Source organism: Centroberyx gerrardi, chromosome 13, assembly GCF_048128805.1.
Source record: "Centroberyx gerrardi isolate f3 chromosome 13, fCenGer3.hap1.cur.20231027, whole genome shotgun sequence".
Taxonomy (NCBI): Eukaryota; Metazoa; Chordata; class Actinopteri; order Beryciformes; family Berycidae; genus Centroberyx; species Centroberyx gerrardi.
In genome coordinates, this window is record NC_136009.1 from 17,240,942 (window position 1) to 17,259,897 (window position 18,956).

Consider the following 18,956-nt stretch of genomic DNA (forward strand, 5'->3'; position numbering starts at 1 on the left):
AGCTCACTCTTAAAGGGACCCATGCTGCTTGTGTCGCCGAAGCAGCACACTCTAACAAATGATATTAAGGACATCAATCAAGGCACTTCTTTACTGAGAGTAATGAGTAAACAAGTGGGAGAACAAATTGAGAATATTTAGTAGGCAGCAACGGGGTGTTTTGGAAAAGTAACAGACAGAACCACCGAATACAGTTGACACAAAACTTGTCAAGTAAAACTAACAGGTCAATGCAATACCAAGTTTTCTGGACTGCTGATCCTGCACAGATGAAAGGAGAAATACCTGTGATCCTGTTTCGGAGGAACCTCGCCTTAGGCAAGAACTAGCTTCCAATTCTACCATCTGTCTACTAATATTCAGCCTGATGTTACAGTTGTATGTTAATAAACCTAGAAGATTTAGTTTTCAGCGGACCCGCTGCTGTATATACAACCCACTATGGGATTGTGGATGGTAGCAGAGTAGACAGCTTCAGGCCTGTAAACAGTAGGTGGGTTTACTTCTCTCTTCTCTCCGCGGGAACTATCCATTAACAGATAATGGGGGGAAAATCAGAGTGATTAAGGCCCAGGGAATTATGGGTGAATACAAATTGACTCCACCTCCGTGTGTGTGTGCTCTCTTGAGGTAGAAGCACTCCTCATAAGGAACCAGCTCATTTCAGAAGTACTACAAGGCCCATTAATGCCTGGAGAATGCTGCGGATGGGGGTAGGGAGGTGGTAGGTGGGAGCTCAAAGGGATGGACTCCCCCTGGACCAAAGCTGATTGGAGAACTGGCGCCTGGGGGGAACATTGCTAATATCTATTTCCTGCCTCCTCGGTTTGAGAAGGACAGAGTGAATGAAGTGCAAAATACAGAAATTAAAGTACAAGATTTAATCATGGCACCTTGGCAATTCACCCCCATTCTATCAAAGAGTTAATGTATTACATGAAGAGTGATGAAAATATGGCCTAGTGCTAGCTAATAAAATCAAAGAGATGGCAAAACTACCATAGAATTAAAGGAGAATCTTCACTCCAGGTTGCCTGTGGGGAAGTGGGAACATGTTAAAGATGTGTTCAGTGTCTGGGAGAAAAAAGTCGAGGCAAGATAAGCTAAGCAAGAAACCAAAGACCCCATGTCAGGGTCCCATGTTCGTGGCATGCCTGATGCTCATTTCAAACCTCCAGAGGGAGAAGGAGGGGTGAGGTGAGATTGTTGGCTGTGACATGTCAGTGGTGGCGACGCCCTCGCACAGCGAGAGCAAAGGATTCTGGGGGAACATGTCTCTGGGAGAATGTCAGCTCTGATGCATGGCAGCTCGTTGGAGGTGCTAATCAGAGCAGGGCTAGGCTCCTGCTAGGATCAGCCACTCTGCGCCTACATTAACCGCCTCACAGCTCCCCTGGCTACTGGGCCAGAGGTAGAAAACACCAAACTGACAGGTTTTGTGTCGAGATAAACATGCGTAACGCTTGAGTGGATGTTACAAAAGGTTTAGCCGACTAGAACACCTTTTGGAGTTCACCAAACATGGGAGACAAAAACATAAGGACACCTCTCCCCCGCTTTAATATAAACCCACTGAATAGACATTTACACTTGAGTTATTTGCAAAGAGCACCTGTGCGTGTCTAACAATACTTTGTTTAACAGTAATGGATTTTTTACTGAGTCGTAAAGAAAATCCACTGACCACTTAAAGCCAGTAGTCATTGTTTAACATTAGAGACATAATAAGACAAAATAGACACAGCATTACTCTGCATGATTAGCATTAAGATGAAGTTAAGGATTCCCTTTCAGGTAACTAGTGATATGGAGCTGGTGTCTGCATGGGATTTGGGGCTACTGTATGCTTTGAAAGATAGTCTGCCATTTTGTTTTCTGCCTGGACCACATTAACTGCTATTCTTACAGCTGAAACACACAATGGCTAAAACTCGGTCAAATGAACAGTGTGTAGGTCACAGAGGCAGAGGCAAAGAAAAAAAAAGAGGGGAGAAATCCACAACAACAAAGGCGATAGCCGAATACTTGTTAACGAATGATGTGTAGGCGCTGCAGCTGGAGGCAGGTATGGAGGTCCATTGGGGACAAACAGTGCAGGCTGCTGAGATGGATTGCATGGGAGCGCCGGACCCCCTGCAGCCACACAAACACCATTCTGCACTGAACTGCTCTAATTTACTCCATACATGCCTATTCTAAACTGCTGGGCTTTTTCTTGTTAGAAGGAAATAAAGGTCAAGTGACTACGCCCTGACTTTTCAGAGCACAAGACTCTGGTGCTCAATGAAAGTTGCTGTGCAAAGTGAGAGAGAGAGAGAGAGAAAAAAAAACAACCAAAAAAAGCAACACTAAAATGGACAAAGAAAATCTAACTGGCAAGAAAACAGGAGAAAAGAAATGAGGTGTGAATCCAACCAGAATCTCTCTTTCAGGTCTCAAAAGAGTGAGTGGCCTGAATGTAAAAAGTTAATTACGGGCACATGCCCAGCTTTCTTCACTGGCCTCACTGCGGCATTGTCAGGCTGAGGTATGTGGCTCTATGGGGCCTGTGGTCCACACAAAGGAGCAGGGAGAGAGAGCGTTGTGGAGAGGCCCCTTGGCTGGGCTCGCGGCATGGAACACTGTACAATTAGCCAGCCCCTGCGTTCTGCCGGCTTATAATTATCAGTGCTTGCCTTAATTGACTCCCTTAGCCTGCTGCAGAGGGACCCCCCCTCGCACCCCCCCCTCCTCCCCCCCTGCTCGACGCAGGCCGCCGAGCGCCACGCCGGGCTCTCCAAAGTCATTTAGAAAAGCGCTCATATTTTCGACACAAAAAAGGGGGAACATTTGGTGAGAGAGAATTCATCATCAGGTGTCTAGAGGTTTTCCTTAATAGAAAAGGCGAGTCCCACTGAGTGCGCTCCGTGTAGCGGCCAGCCACGCATGCTCGGGACCAGCAAGCCGCCATTCGCAGCGGGCCACGAGACATTAGCATAATTTTATATAACACAGGCGCCCGCACTGGAAATTTAATACATCTCAGCAAATACGAGACAGGCGTTTTGCATAATTTTTTTCCTCTTCTCTACCTAGCTTCCTCTCTCTCCCTTCTATCTCTCTGTCCTCCCTCCGTGTCTCTCTCCTGTCTCGTCTTCGTCCTGCCTCCCTCTCTCTTGCTGCCACTCTCCTTTGCTCCCGCCCCCCCTCACACATCCCCCCCCCCCCCCTCCCCCCCCCCCTCCCCTCGCCCCATGGTGCTGCTCTCACTAGGAGAGGGGAAGTTCATTACCTCAGCTAAATCAGAATTAGTCCCTTCATTTTGACGGGGCGAACTTCATTAGAAAGGCCCTTCCTTAATCCAGCAGGGAGAACTGATGAATCTACATGGGGGCAATAATTTGCTTCACACAGCACATTCAGCCACTTCCTCCACACTGTTTTCCCCTTCCTTTTCTCCGTCTATCTGGCTTTATGTACTTATGGTTACATTTTTATTAGATCTACAGCAAAAAACCTGAGAAAGGAAAACACCTGCATATAATTAACTAATGGCAGCAGAGAGGGTGTAAAGAATGAGTTATGCTGTTTGGAATGTCCCGTCTCCCCGACAGGCTTCAGGGCCTCTGGAGCAGCCATAGCTGACTTGGCCGACACTCAAACACAGGCTGAGAGAGCGCGGCCGACAGCAGGCTGGGTCTCTGGGTCTGTGGTAACTCCTATTCACCATGAGTTTACAATGCCATGATTATATCCTCTTATTTTCGGATACAAAATACTCCTCTGTGCATGTGAGAATGGTAGAAAGAATGAGAAAACAGAGACAGAAAGAATGCTAAATAGAGAATTTCATCTTACAGTGGGAATCCTACACCCATGTTTCTTTTTTGTTTTGTTTTTTTTTGTTTTTCAAAACCTAAAGCACACAGTTTCACAAGGCTGTGTGAAGAGACGGAGCTTCAGCACTAGTCCAGATCCAAAGAACAAACTAGAGAGAGAAGAGATGTGGATCAGGACAGACAGCCCCTGACTGGCATACCACAGCGCCTGGTGTCAAACAGATGTGCAGCTTGGCAGCTACGCTCCCCAGAAAACAGAGAGCCCGCGGATTCCAGGGTGACGTGGAGTCATGCCGCACCCCCCCACACCCCCCTCCCTCCCACACCCCCCTCCCTCCCCCGTCCCCCTCCCTCCCCCAACTCCCCCACGCTGTGCCCCGGCAGTCTCCCTCCCTCATCACCTCCACACAGGGGTCCCCTGACTGGTAATCTCGTCCCTCGAATGTGAAATCTCCGACAGCGATGCCCCGCGCTTTTACCCCCCACCTCCGTGGCTGATGGGTAAATTGGAATGGCGCACCCTGCTGGCGCCGAGAGCTCCGAACAGACAGCAGTACACACACGCTGAGGCACCCCTCGCACGCTCTGTCTAATATAGTGGACATGCACACTCTCTCCAAGCTGCAATATCCATGCACAGACACACATCCACATGCAAACACACACACACACACACACACACACACACACACAAACACACACACATGCACACACACATAAAAACCACACGTGAATCACGTACACAGCCTCATAAACACACACACATACAGATGCACGGTAAGTGTTCCTCGCATGATCTGTTCGCCCTCATCTGCATAAAGATTGAATATGATAAATAAACAGATACCAGGAACTGAGTCAATATATGTTAAAATTCAAATGTGCATCATCTGGGATGGCTCAGCTTGTGTGCCTTTGCCGACGCCGCACCTGACTTCGGTTGCCATAGTTTCCATTATGTGTACTGTCGAAAATCAAATGAAAGGACGGAAAAAAAGGGCACACATAAGAGAAAGATAGCGTAAACCACTGGGTAAATGAGCGCCTAGATAGAGTTCCACAGCATGTCGAATAAGCACCACCAGCCCGGTGTTGTTCAATAAGCATACCGCAAAACATTAATAAATACTATTAGAGCAGAAGCTGTCTGTTTTTATATACAGCCAGGCATCAGGGTAGGATTTCCCAGAGGGCTGGTTTAACTGTCCGAGGCTTCCACTCCATCTATCTGTCTATTTTTCTCCTCAGTCGATGCTCTGAAGCATGCGTGAACGGTTGAGTCCACCCTCAAATCGCAGGGACGTCCTGAAATAGTCGATGGGACCTGGAGGGGCTAAAGATCACTGCAGAAGAAGCCGCAGAGGCCTTCCTGTCAAAGGCAGTGCTTTCAGGGGGCCAGGGGTGAGGGGAAGCCAGGGGGGAGAGAGCCAGAGACATGACATACATTTCATTACACTTAAACCAACTGTGGGTTCAACTCAGAGCCCTGGATTTCCAATGGCGTCTCAAAGGATGGAGTAAGTGGAGGTATAAGAGAATGATTTTTACAAAGAACACAATGGATAGGTGGACAAAGGCAGGCAGCTGGACTAATTGCTCGGGGGCTTATAGGAATATTTTTCTTAAGTACTTCTGTTTAAAGCTCAATTTGGTGTCTTAAGTCACGTTGGTGTCTGTTAAATGCCTAAAATGTAAATCTGCGCACTCCAGTTGCCTTTGGAGAGGATGTAATTATTAAGGAGAATGCTTTTCAACAACCTTTCACATATATTTATAATTTATATATTTAATATTTTTATTTTCTCTGTAATTACAGAAACTAATAATGTGACTTTAATATTATTAGAAAATTAGGCATCAAAACTCCTAGCACACAATTTTCTTAAAAATACATTTTTAGTAGATTCTTGGCCAATTTCACCAATTCTAACAGACAGCATTCATTATTTATACTGAGGTGTGTACAGCGTAAAGAGGGTCTCCTCAGCCTCCCTTTCCTCCATTCTCTTTTCTGTTTTCCTTCTCTCCTCTCCTCTCCTCTCCTCTCCTCTCCTCTCCTCTCCTCTCCTCCTCTTGTGTTCACTGCTGTCTGACGGCTCCGTTTAATTTCTCCCCGTAAACACAACCTTAGATGGGCCTGAGACGAGAGAGGAGAAAACGGTACTTATCCCAGACATGCCCAGAGTGGTCTTTTCCGCGAGAGCTCTCCTGGCCTTGGAGAGAGACTACTTGTCCATTAAGACTGTCAGAGGATGCTCTCAGAAATGAGAGGCCAGATCTCTGGAGAGGTCCACAGGGAGCATGCTCAGACTGGGGCTGGGGTTAAAGGAGAGTGAGCTGGATGGATGTAGTCTGGGAGCCAACTCTACACAGGGTTAAAGGGAACCTGCAGCCTGACTCTGCTTCATAGTTTCCTGGCTACTGGAACGTACATTTTCTGTCAAAGACTTACTGTAAAGAGACACTACCAGTCATCACTGCTACATTATGGAAAATATAATCTGCCATCTAACCTACTTTGCTTTACAAAGAAATGCTGTCTATTTAAAATTCCTTGGAGTATTATTAAAAAGGCTATAGAATTACAAAACACCATTATTATTGCTCGCTTGGGGGGAGCCCTCGCTCATTAAGCTTCTAAGATGTCGTGGGTTTTGATTATTCTATCAGCTCCATTCTCTTATTATAGTGACAAATTCCTGCTATTTTGTTGCCAATCTCCTTCCAGCTGTCATATCTTTTGTAAGATCACAAAAAACCTTCAAACACACTTGTGATATGTCTTCAAATCCACCAGACATTGCTTGATTCCCCCATTGAATTTGCAGGATTAACTTGAGGAAGAAACGTCTCATATTTCTTAACCGGTTGCTACATCTGACATCAGAGTGTATGAGATTCTCGAATCCTGGTATTGTCCAGGGGAGGGAACCCTCACTCTAACCGTCAGCGCTTCTCCAAGTGGGACAGAGATGATTAAAACACACCATGGCTGTGACTGACAGACTCCCCACCGCTTCTAGGAGATGACATGTCTCCAAGTCACGCAGAAAAGCAACTCCTCTAATTTTAACTCTGACTACAACACCGACCCCCTCTGTCAAAACCCACAAAAAACAGGCATGCTGAGATTCTTAACCACAATAAAAGTGATAACAACTAAACAGAGAAATAAGTTTAAAAACAACAATAGGGAGGGAGGAGACAAAAGGGCTGAGAAGGCGCCATTTCCCTCTGGTGCACACAAACAGCAGGAGCCTGTGAGCTTGTGACAACACCTTCAAACATTTCTGTTACTTTCACAGAAATATCTGATGCTGGTGCTCCAATGTGATGCTTCCGCAGCAGTCTTGTCCCAGCGCACATTCGACTTGGCAAGCTCTTGGTTACCAAAAGAAAAAACACACTCCTAACTGACTGTGTTTGACATTTGTCATGACAGGAATGCAGGGAGAGGAGAAAGAAAAGAGGAGTGAGAGGTGGGAGGGGAAGAGGAGAATGGAGGAGTGGCAGAGGGTGATCGATGTGTGAAATCGCATGTGTGAAAAAAATAATTCAGCATTCTCTGGGTTTGTTGCGTTTCTCATTTTTTCCTCTGTATAAGAGGGACAGAGGGGGGTTTCCTGTTATTGTCACGTTGTGTAGAGAACGCAGGGTCGCGTACTAAATGATTCACAGAAAACGGAATCTTTTACATTGGCGTCAGCAATTCAGCCAGGCGCCCTTGTGGGGGAATTCTTTTTGTGTGTTTTTATTGAAGTCTGCACTGAGCGCGCCCAAAAGCTCTGACAGGGGGCCCCCGCGGGCGCTTGTCTTCACCTCCAAATCATAAGATGGAGAGACGAAGCTCCCTCTGTGCTCTCAATTATACCCCTCAACACCCCCCTCGCACACACACTCGCAACCCTGCCCTCCCCACCCAAAAAATAAAACAGAGGCAGAGAAGAAAAGCCTTCAGTAATACAGTCCCGGCGGAGGGCTCCACGATCGCTCTGCGCTGCTGGAACAGCTGACAGGCTCGATCCGGCGGGCCCGTTCCCTGCGGCCTGTCAGAGTTGGTGCTACAGCATGACGGTTAGTACTGCGTCTCTGGGGACGCGCCTCCTATGTCTGCCCCCCTGTGCCCCTCACATGACAGGCCCCTCCTCTGACCCATGGAAGCGCTACGGCTTCGCCCCAATTACTGCCGCCGGTAGGGGGAGCCGAGGGGTTACATGCCCCCTCCTGTCTCTTCACCTCTCCCACTATCCCCAGCGAATAGGAGACCCAACAGCGAAGCTCCTGGCTGGGAGCAGGAGGTGTGGGGGACTAGTATAAGGGGCAGTGGGGAGGCGTGGGTGTTGGGAGAGGGTTGGTGTAATTTAATCGGAGGGCACAGCTGCACAAACAGGGGTATCAAGGAATTTCTGTCTGCTGATGGAATTGACTTTGCATGAATGGCCCCACTTTTCCCCCCAAAATGGGCCGTTTTCCACATGTCTCAATGAGCTAGAACGTGACAACCCCAGTTTTCTCTTTTCTCTCCAGCAATCTGGGTGTAATACTGGAGCTGGAACACAAGCTCGGGGAAGCTTGAGTCTTTTCTCGAGCTGTGAAATTCCCCCTCTCTGGCTGTCTCTGCTAAAGACCTCATCCAAGTCCTGCTGCCTGACCTGTCAAAAGCAGCCCCATCCTCTCTAAAATGCCCAAACAAAATAAACCAACAACCGCTGGCAGGGTCAGAGGGCAGCTGCTCTGGGTGCCTGGACTCTGGCGGGCCCTCTGATTGGTGGAAAGGGCAGTGAGGAAAAAAGGAATCTTTTCAAAGTGAAATCTCCAGCTGATGGCTTAGAGCTCCACACCCCACAGTTTGTTTCTCTTGCTGCTGTCAGGAGTTTTGCCCGAGCCATTTGGAAGGATTAGAAAAAGTGGGGGAAGAAAAAAACTCAAGCGGGCAGATCGTGTGTACTGTAGGGCCTGAGTGATGGCTGCAGGACCCCTCGGAGAGTGATAAACCTTTGACCTTGACAGCCCCCTGCAGTGACCCCTGACCTCTGGCTTTGTGCCACAGCCTCAGTGAGACAGGTGCAGGCAGGAGAGTGACCACACCCCCACTGTCCAGGCCAAAACCTCCCTCATCTGACCTACCTGTCCTGATGGTCTGGACTCTCAAACTACATTAAAAAAATCCATCACTAACTAGAGGCACGGCAGCTGATGTTACTAAATAAACAGAAATATGCATGGATATATTCCGTCATGACGAAAATGCTGTACAGTTAAGTGCAGCCATACTGCATTTACTAAATTAATATTGCAAAATCTATATCAATAGCTTATCAGATGAAATGGAGAGGAGGATGATACAGCTAAAAAGGAAATGGGAGAGACAGAAAGAAACTCAGATAGCGGCCTGAAATTGACCAGTGGCTAGCATGGGGCACTAAATGGAGGTTGGGAAATACACATTGAGTTTACAAATGGATTAAGTTCCATTTTAAAAAGCACTTTGAAAAATGATACACAATGTTACATAAGGAATACAACTGTGGATATTATTAAAGTGGAGGTGTGTGGAGCGGAGGCACAATGACACATCACGCGGCCTCGTTTTCTGCTCCGCAGCGGGCACCGGCTCCAAGGTCGCGCCAGTCCGCGCCAGTCTTTCTGCAGATCCATTTCCTCTCCCTAGGCACTTCCCTCATGTTGTTGGCCCAGTGATTCAGTGCCTTGCATTAAGAGCAATTCACCTGCCTCCGGCGTCCCAGCGGCACAGGTCCCCTGGGGAAACCAGGTGGAGCATAAAAAAGTTCCACATATGGTAAAGTCAAGCTGCTCGGAGGCTGCCGAGTGTCTGCTGTGGGGATAGAGGCTCCTAAAAGGCCCAGCTGGTACTTGGAAAAGGGCTTCTGCATTACTACACCTCAGTGTCTGTTTGGGCTCCCCTTTGGAAAGTGTTGGCCGGCGCACATGACCAGCCATTTTAGATTTCTCCCTCTTCCCCCGCCTCATCCCTCGCTCCCTCCCTCCTTCCAACTGGTTCTGTATCCAATTGAACATTTGGTCCTCCACTGCTGGTTAATCAAATTCCTCCATCTGGCCCCCCTATCCCTGCGGAACACAAAAGGTGCAGCCTGAGCCTGGGTCCAAGTGCATATTGGGAGGGAGGAGGGGGATGGAGACAGGGACTGCCTACCTAACTTACACAGCCCAGTCAACTAGATCAGGTAGAGAGCACGAGGCCAGGCCTGATCGTTTTGGGCAAACAGGAGCAGCTTGGGACTAAGTATCATAGCCCTGCTGTTCATATAGAGCTCAGGGACGGCAGTGGGTTCATATGACAGTAGGAGGGTTTTATGAGCTAATACCTCCACATACACTGTAGAATACAGAATAGAGAGTGGAGCTCAAGCACTACTGGCTACGAAAGGAGGAGTAATGCCCTGACATTGTGATGCTATTTCGTCTCTGGGGCAGTAGGGGGCACTGCTTTCGAAAAATACTGCCTTGGAAAAAAATAAAAATAAAATGGAAATAAAGAAAGACGGTTCTGTTAAAACTGCAGATTTGCTTGTTGGCTTCGTACACAATTTCCTTGATGTCGATGTAGCAGCGTGTCAGTAACTAAGCAGTGTCTAAGCCTGTTCTCTGATCAAAAAGAGCTACCTTAAGATATCACACAAAGCCGGCAGTGATCTTTTAATCCCCCGAGGAGCTAAGCAGCCTTCACAAAATATCTCCTTAACTACATATTTATCAGACTACACCTTTCAAAATGCCGTCCTGTCGCACGCAGTCAAACAGGGTTAAAAGTACAATCGCTTCCTGAAAATGCTTCACTTACAACTATGACATGTTCATCTGATCGCTTCTGCTCTTTACGCTGTGATTCAGCATGAGGAAAACTGAGGCAAGGTGAAGACCGGGCCATAAAATTGTGACACAGATACAGAAACACATGGCATCTCAAGTGCTAGCTCTACCCGTCCATAATATCTATTGTATGATTTCTATTCATGTCCAACCATCCTTTCCCCTGCCAGGTGGCAAAACATGTGTCAATAATTAAACTGCTTTTACATAACAGGATACAGGAACACAATGCAATTTGCTCCCCATATTTCATTGGGCCTTTATGAAAGCACATGAGAGAGTGTAATTAATCAAACCACTGGAATATGTGAACGGCAATTTCCACTTAATGGCACTTACAGGGATTGGGTCCCTTAAGCACCACGTTCTGTCTACCAAACGAGCGGGATTCATTTTCATCTTCATAGTTCAGACAATAAAACCTGGTGTGGATGTTAAACAACACCCATTTGACATTAGGAAGTCTGAAAACAGCATCGCACTTGGTCCACATGGCCCAGTCTCACGCTATTGGACACACCATAATTGTGTTATGTTTTCCTATGCTACTGTACGCGAAGCCAAAGTTTAAGACAATTTGATGCAGCTGTTCAGGCTGTGGACAATAACAAATGTATATGAGCGGTTCAGTGAGTGTCTCAGTGCAACCTGCTTGAAATCTTACATGTGGGAGGACACGCCTGTCATCTCATTTTCATGACATTATGTGTATGAATGTCATGCTTGGACTATAGGAATTGATGTTCTTTTTAATGATCTTGCTTTGACCTCAAACCTGAGTGTATGTTCTGTATTCACTTAACCACAGGAGGCTAACCGCCTCCCAGCCAGGGACAGGAAGAGGATCATTCACTGCTTTTAGTGGCTTTTTGTGAGAAGATGGTCCTAGTCTAAATGGCACCCATGTCCCTAAAAGTGTTTCTCTCTCCCCCACCTCTCTCCCTCTCTCTGCCTCTCCAAAGACTCCTCTAAGTGCAGCATCTTGTTTCAGTAATTCAGCCAGGGCAGAGACAGTGGAGAGAGGAAAGTAATCGATTTCTCTCTCATTCGGTTCCTCCTAGACTTGCTGTAAGGCCTCTTAGGGGAGTTCTGGACTATTGGACAGGACAATGTTATGGGAAAGAGTGTCATTGCGTTTAAGGTCATCGTTACACCAAGGTTTCATTTTGAGCGTATTTTTATTGGTCTGTGGAACAAAGTAGACAAACAAACAATGCTGCCACAATTTCCAGGATGGCAGACATCGAAATATGCCCTCCCAGTTGATACAGACATCGCCATTCTGAATGATAGAAAGAAATATCATGCACTACAGCAACATGATCCACTATAGGAATACATCCCGAAAACTGCTGTTAAGCACCAAGCTTTTAGTAAGGTACATAGGTAAACCTCATGTCTATAAAAAGAAAGTATTACTAAATAATTCAGAGGAAATGCCTTTACTGTATGATTACTATTTCTGCTTCATGCTTCATCGTTCCAAAGTGAAGAGGAGACTGGGAAGAGAAGCAGCCGAAAGACATAGAAGACTGATAGAGTGAGGAAGGAATAATATTATACTTGTATATACATATAAATAAAGCAATTAAACATATAATGTGAATGATCCACACTAGAGGTATTGTGAGTCAGTCCGCTGTCTCTTAATTCATGGCATGTGATGTGTAGAGTAGAAAGACACCATTGGAAACAGCAAGAAGAAATGCAGCCCAACTGTCCCTTTAAGACTAATCATTATTGGGCAGTGTCAGAGAAGGCTTCCCTCCAGCCTTTTGCAGCCCCCCAACCTGGCCTCATCAACAGGTTTGTGTGTGCGTTCAGCCCTTGTCTCTGAGGGCCCCAGTTTGCATTTGGGCCTCTATGGTTTCTAATCATTCACTCTGTGTTTCCACTCCATCCAAGCCAGCCCTCTAAATTCTTAATGGCGGTCAGTAACTCTCAAGTTGAGCTTCCACTCATTTACATCTGATTGAGATATTGTTGAACAAACCAATTTAAAATGCAATACAACTACCTGCAGGGCCTGGTATACATTACATTCAAAATAGAGACCAATCTCATGTGTCATTAAGACAGCGGCAAGCTGAAATACAAACAAGACAAATCTATCTATTGTTTATTACCTCCTCAGGCTTTTTACCCAGAGGGCAGAATAAGAGAGGGAGGGGCAGAGGTCAGGATCATTACCATTCACTCCTCCCTTGGAGTCAGACAGTGCTAAGACATGCATTGGCAAATTCCATGGCAGCATCGTATATCACATTATCATAAAGCCCCAAAGAGCTAACCTTTGTTCAATTCCATTTGATTCTAAGAGAGGAAAACACAGTCTCACTGACAGCCTCATCCAGTCTCTGTGTTTCATGAGTTCAGTTGTTTGTCTTTCAGTCTTGTGACTGCTCTTGCTAAAGATGTGCTATTCCAAAAATAAAGCGTCAGGGGACGTGGGGGATCATTGAATCATCCTGGGTAGAATATCACATCATCTGGAGAGCTTGAAGGTTCAATATCAAACTATGCCTTGGAAAAAAAAATTGCTGTTTGTCTTGAAAATAATACACTCTATTTAGCTCCAAGGCACTTTATATAGACAGTCTAGTTCAATAATTATGCATCTCTATGGTTGCACACATAGTCTCATAACAATTAAAAAGATTTCTATTTTTTCCTGTGACACTATTACTTAACAGTACGCCTCTGGTATCATAGAATAGAATCACCATTCACCTGGATGCACTCTTCATTTTGGCTTCTGTTGACAAATAACAAAGCGCTAGCATTTGCAGCATCAGTACACTCTAATATGCCTGGTGACTGATAATGAGAGCACCAATGCTGACAGAATGTGAAATACTGTTACTGAGCAGAGGAGGTCTGCCGAAGACTTCTCCACTCATGTTCAAACCCAGTGGCTTCACCTCTGCATGGCAATCTTTACTATAGCTTGGAAGAATAAATGATGCTACGGAGGATGAAAGGAATGTAGAGAATGAAAAGGGGCACAAAATAGTGAGCAGACGCACAGAGAGAAAGAAAGACAGAATTGAGAAATGTAGGCAACATAAACCTGAGAAATGGAAACACAGGAGTTGGCGAAAAGAGAGCAAAAGAAAGAAAGAAAGAAAGAAAGAAAGCAAGAAAGAAAGAAAGAAAAAGAGATCTGTGAATTTCCCCCTCTTCCCCTGAGACCTCCCTTGATGCCAAGCATTCATCATCCAGCCTCTAATATCAGTTATTCTGTGGCTCCTCTGCTTACAGCAGAATTAATTTCTGCTTTAATTACTCTCATCGGCGGAATGCTGATGAAGGAGAGGGACGAGGCATTCTGGGACTCGGGCCTCATTCCGCCGCTTTAATTTGAATGAATTCCACCCGGAGACGCTGGCAAACAACTGGCAGCCGAGCCCCGGGAGCCACTCTGGGACTGCGCAGAAGAGCTGCAGCCATGGCCCCCACCAACCTAGCTACCTTGTGTGTGCGTGTGTTTGTGTGTGTTTCCTCGCATGTGTGTATTGTGTGCGGTATGTGTATTCTGCGTGAGTCTGTGTGCTTGTTTGTGCGCGAAGGAGTGAGTCCGTATGTAAGTGAAAGGTAGGGAGAAAAAGCAGACACGGGGAGAAAGAGAGAAAGAGGACTGATGGATTTAGTTTGTACGTGTGTGTTTACAGTATGTGTGCATAAGCGTGCGTGTGTGTGTGTGTGTGTGTGTGTGTGAATGTATGCAGGGATACAGGGTGAGAAAGTGGAACATCTATAGAGACAAGCTGTAAATGATTTCGTACAGAGAGACAGTGGGAAGAGATCCATATGGACATGAAACATATGAAATATGAACAACATCATTGACTGCAGCCCACTGAGTAGCACAAGTGTTAGTTTGAGAGCAAAAATCATTAATAGTTAATTTGATTATTGCAGATATGGCACATCATACTCCCCAACAAACCCCAGTGCATGTATCATACAAGAACTGGCAGTATAAATAGGAAAAATAGGAAATAACTGTATGAATAGGAAAAAAGCTGTATAAACTAGATGCACCCAGTCCATGTACACATAATGAAAACAACTGCAGAAACAGTATAATATCACAGCAACCCGGCAGAGGAGCAGAGAGAGGGGCCGTAATTGACTTTTCTCCAAGCCAGCTTGGTAGTTACAGAATGTAGCATATTGGATAAGGATTGTGATTGATTGTGTGGGTCTGCCATACCGATTCGTTTGATTAAATGTAACCATGGGTTTCTCTTCCAAGTTCTAATGAAGCAGCAATTTGAAACTGGGAGAGGAAGAGACTGAGCCAGACTGCCTTCAGCCGCACACTGTCTATCTGTGTGTATATGAAGACTAGATCAGAGCTACAGTACAGCGCTCAAGCTGGTACAGTCCTCCTCCAGCCACTGCTTTCAAACATGAGTCATCACACAACATCCTTTCCCTGCACCTCCATTATAATACAACAAATTTATAGATTTTGTGGAAGTTGTTAAAACGGAGCACTTTTATATGCTAATATATCACATTGTCTGCTTTTGTCTGATTAAAACAATTGAGGAAATTAAACAAATTATTTGCACAACTCTGATTGAATCTAATTTTCCCAAAAATCTAGTATTAGTGCTCCATTGCTGGAGTAGCCTGAAATAATGGCAACATGGAAATTTACTGAATAATTTTGTGGAATGAATCTCTACAGGGAAAACATACATTTCCCCTCACATCAGAGTAACATAACTATAATTAATATGTATGCCAATATTGTATAAGAGGGAGATGTTTAAAATCTGGGTTGAGTTTTAAAAAATCACTCGAATTCATTACACTTTGGCTCATTCAGAAGCGCTTTTTAACTTAATTCCACAACACATATCACACCATTCGTCTCTTCCAATTTTCTGTTCCGAGCCGTGCCTCCTCCGATTCAACAGAGGGCAGGAAGGCAGGTAGGCGTGACCTCCACTGACCCTGAAACCTCTGGACAGGTGGGCGGTGGCCTCTGTGCACTGTCCGTTTTGGCAGCAGCTCTCTCCCCTCCCCGGCAGGGAGCTCAGGCCATGATGAGCAGCTGGGTCGCAAACACTAAGCACATTAATATCTTCTTAATGATAATAATCATTATGGCATAAGCACCTTCCCCAAAGTGGGAAGGCTCACGGAATGTGCCAGGGTAACATCGTCGTTAAGGTAAAAAACAGAGATGAAATGACTCTTTTAATGGGCAGCAACTTACAGCCACCCGGATAATGCAGGCACTAATGCAATAATGTGATAATGAGCAACACCAAAGACATTAAGGAGACCAAAAACTCAATGAAACCAGTGCGAATGAATAAATAAAATCTATCCATACCTGATAGTGCGGTCGACACAATTACTAGGTGTGCATTAACCAGGATAAAATACAGCCCCCGCTATATTACAGATGAATGTGTTTTAATTAGAACAAACTATAATCTTTATTCTGAATTTCATAACACTTCAGGGCCTTTCAACACTGGAGTTTGTGGGGGCACTTCACCACCTTGTCTCCCTGTGTCTTTGAATCCATGAAGTGCTACTTGCCCATAGTATTTCCCATATACTCGCCTCATTTAATATAACTGTCAGTGTTCACCTATCATAAGCCATTATCTGTCTCATCCGCGTTCATTATTGAAGCTAATGATCTGTTGTCCTCTCTGCTCCCCATTGAAGGAGGACTACATTAAAAGTCTCTTACTAACTTAATTAGTAATTATAAATGTTAAAGATTAATCAGAGAGTGAGTGGCTTAAGGTTTACGTCTCTAGGCAGTGGTGGGACAAATGGAGAGACAAAGAGGCCATGTCGCCTCAATGTTCACACTGAATTGCGATGCTGGCAATGGAACAAGACATATGAAAAGAGTGGAAGTGTGACTGTTTTACCTCTATTGACTGCCACTTATGTTTTTATCCACGTGTTTGCATATGGAAAGATACTGAAACTAGAAATAAAGCAAAATAATATTCAAAATAAAACAATTGCTTGTACTACATGTGCCAAAACACATGATATTTGGCTCTTGAATCTGCCTTTATTCCACCATTCATCCAGCTTGTATTCCTGCTTCAACTATAATCTACAAGCACCTACTGTAGTGGATATAATACTGTTACAGAAAGCAGTGTTTAATATGGTAACCTATGATGCATGCAGTACTCACATTATCTCATTCTAACAAGATGGAAATAGATCCCCTTAATTAAATCCTGGGTGTACACTAATTCCTTACTAAATCTGCACCTCTCTGACAATTCCACATCAGCAACAACATGCACTCCACTAAACATATAAGCACTGATATCAACATTAAAGCTTAATAACTAATAAAGCTTTCATCCAGGGAGTTCCTGTGTGATTTCCATTAATGTGGGGGAATCGCCCAGGACCATCTCCCTGCTTTCCGGAGCATGTTGACGCTCAAGCCGGGGGGTCGGTACTCTTGGCACAGGAGGAAAACAAGGAGGAACTTTTGCTGTGCTGAGTTGTGGAATGGTACCGACACAAACTGCATATCTGTCTAATTTCATCCACGGGGTTCAGAGATCATGTCATAATATTATGTTATGTGAGACAGAAACTGCTACATTTTGATCAGAAGAGCAATCAAAATGTTAAAATTTCAGATGAAGGAGATGTGTTTAGATTGATGGCTGACAGTATGCATTGCGTACCCTATCACACAACATTTAAAGTGAAACCTAACAACCTCAGTAGACATTTAAACAGAGTGCAGCACAACTGGCTAATGTAAGTTATGCAACTAAAAATCAAAGGGAATTTGCTTGTTTATTCCAGCTTTCTTCTACACTGTAAATGATGATGGGGATCCATTTCACAGCTCTGCCCGCTCTGTTTTAGAGGAGAAATGGCGGTGCTTTGACTGTTGAGCGGGGAGTCCTATCACACAAGACACACAGAGTGGGGTGATGGTGGGGGGCTGGCCGGTGGCCCGCAGCACCTGAAACCTATTAGAGAGCTTAGGAACATTCCACAGGGTTCTTCCACTGCGGCCAGAGGGCATCGTAAAGGTCCTCACAGAGTGGGTCGCTGCTACTCAGACGCCCTCTCCGCTGAGCTGACATACAGCCAGCAAGGTGAAACACTAACGCTTCAGTCTAATATCGAAGGCCGCGAGAGATCAGAGAACATCGCAAGTGGCGGCGTCGCTTGTATTGTCATTAGGCAGGAAACATGTCTTGTGCACCGGGTCCCTGGATTGCCTGTAGTCCCAGCAGAAATATAAAACTGTTGTCCAAAGGCAAAGATAACATTCTCAACACTTACATTCACAAGAAATTTGTCTTCATAAAGGAACAGTATGATTAAAACATTTACCGTTGGCAAGCCAAGCAAGACTTTTATCAAGTTTTTATCAAATGGTTTGCCATCTGGACTTAAAACAGTGGGGGCCCAATAGTGCACTGACACTAAAAAATAAACACGCATAAACACACACAACTTGCTGCCAAATTTCTTGGAGATAGCCTTATCTTCTCCACTGTGTGTGTATGTGTGTGTATGTGTTTTAGTGGTACCAAGGTCCATCTCTTTGGCTGGGTCTGTGTCCATGCCTCAGTGTTATGCTCACTGGGTTTAGCTCTATGGGTGTCTGTGGCCTCTCCTCTGGCCGCCCGTGTCCATTTGCTCTGCGGGTATGGCAGGCCTGAGCTGACAGATGGCCGCCCCTCTCCATTCCGCTCCAGAGTAACACAGTAACTGGTTTTTCCTCCGCCGTTGACCTTGCCACAGCCAGCCAGCAATCCAGGCTGGCACTCGGCCTGTCGAACAGGAGGGTAATGAAGTCCAGCGCTGCTCACATGATTATTAAGGCTTTGACGCTGGGGGGCCTTTCAGAGCTCTATCCCCCTCCCCTCTCTTCCCCTGTCTGCCATTCACACAACCCAAGTTCGACGAGGATAGTCATTCGTTACATGGCACTTTGGAAAACCACCATTGTGCTCCATAAAGAGAGGGGAAAACTTTTTGCGGTATTCTTTTTGTAGTCTGTTTGGATTCTAAAACAACCAACTCCCTCTCCATGCCTATGAAGTCTACTTAACAACAATTTTGAGAACAACCTCGAAACTCCTTTGCATCCAGTAGCTCATGACAGCTACTGGTGCCACAGTGTGTCACTGCCAAAACAGACACCAACTGAGAGGTACTGTACTACACAAAGTTGGATCAGATGAAGTTGTCTGTCACACTAATATTGGTGGTGACAACCTCTAAAAGCCACGCAGTGCTGCAGCAGTACAC

General features: G+C 45.5%; 1 protein-coding gene across 2 annotated transcripts in view; it reads right to left on the reverse strand.

Moving 5' to 3' along the window:
- LOC139925580 (zinc finger protein 521-like) overlaps positions 1 to 18,956 on the reverse strand; it is a 93,478-nt gene that overhangs the window by 22,856 nt on the left and 51,666 nt on the right. The window contains exon 6 of one of the 2 annotated variants that reach the window (XM_078287933.1): positions 9,845 to 9,908. The exons of the other annotated variant lie outside the window; for it this stretch is intronic. Coding sequence (XP_078144059.1) covers positions 9,880 to 9,908 — 29 coding nt within the window. The 3' untranslated portion in view covers positions 9,845 to 9,879. Of the gene's footprint in view, positions 1 to 9,844; positions 9,909 to 18,956 lie in introns of those variants that run through there. 2 annotated transcript variants of the gene reach the window in all.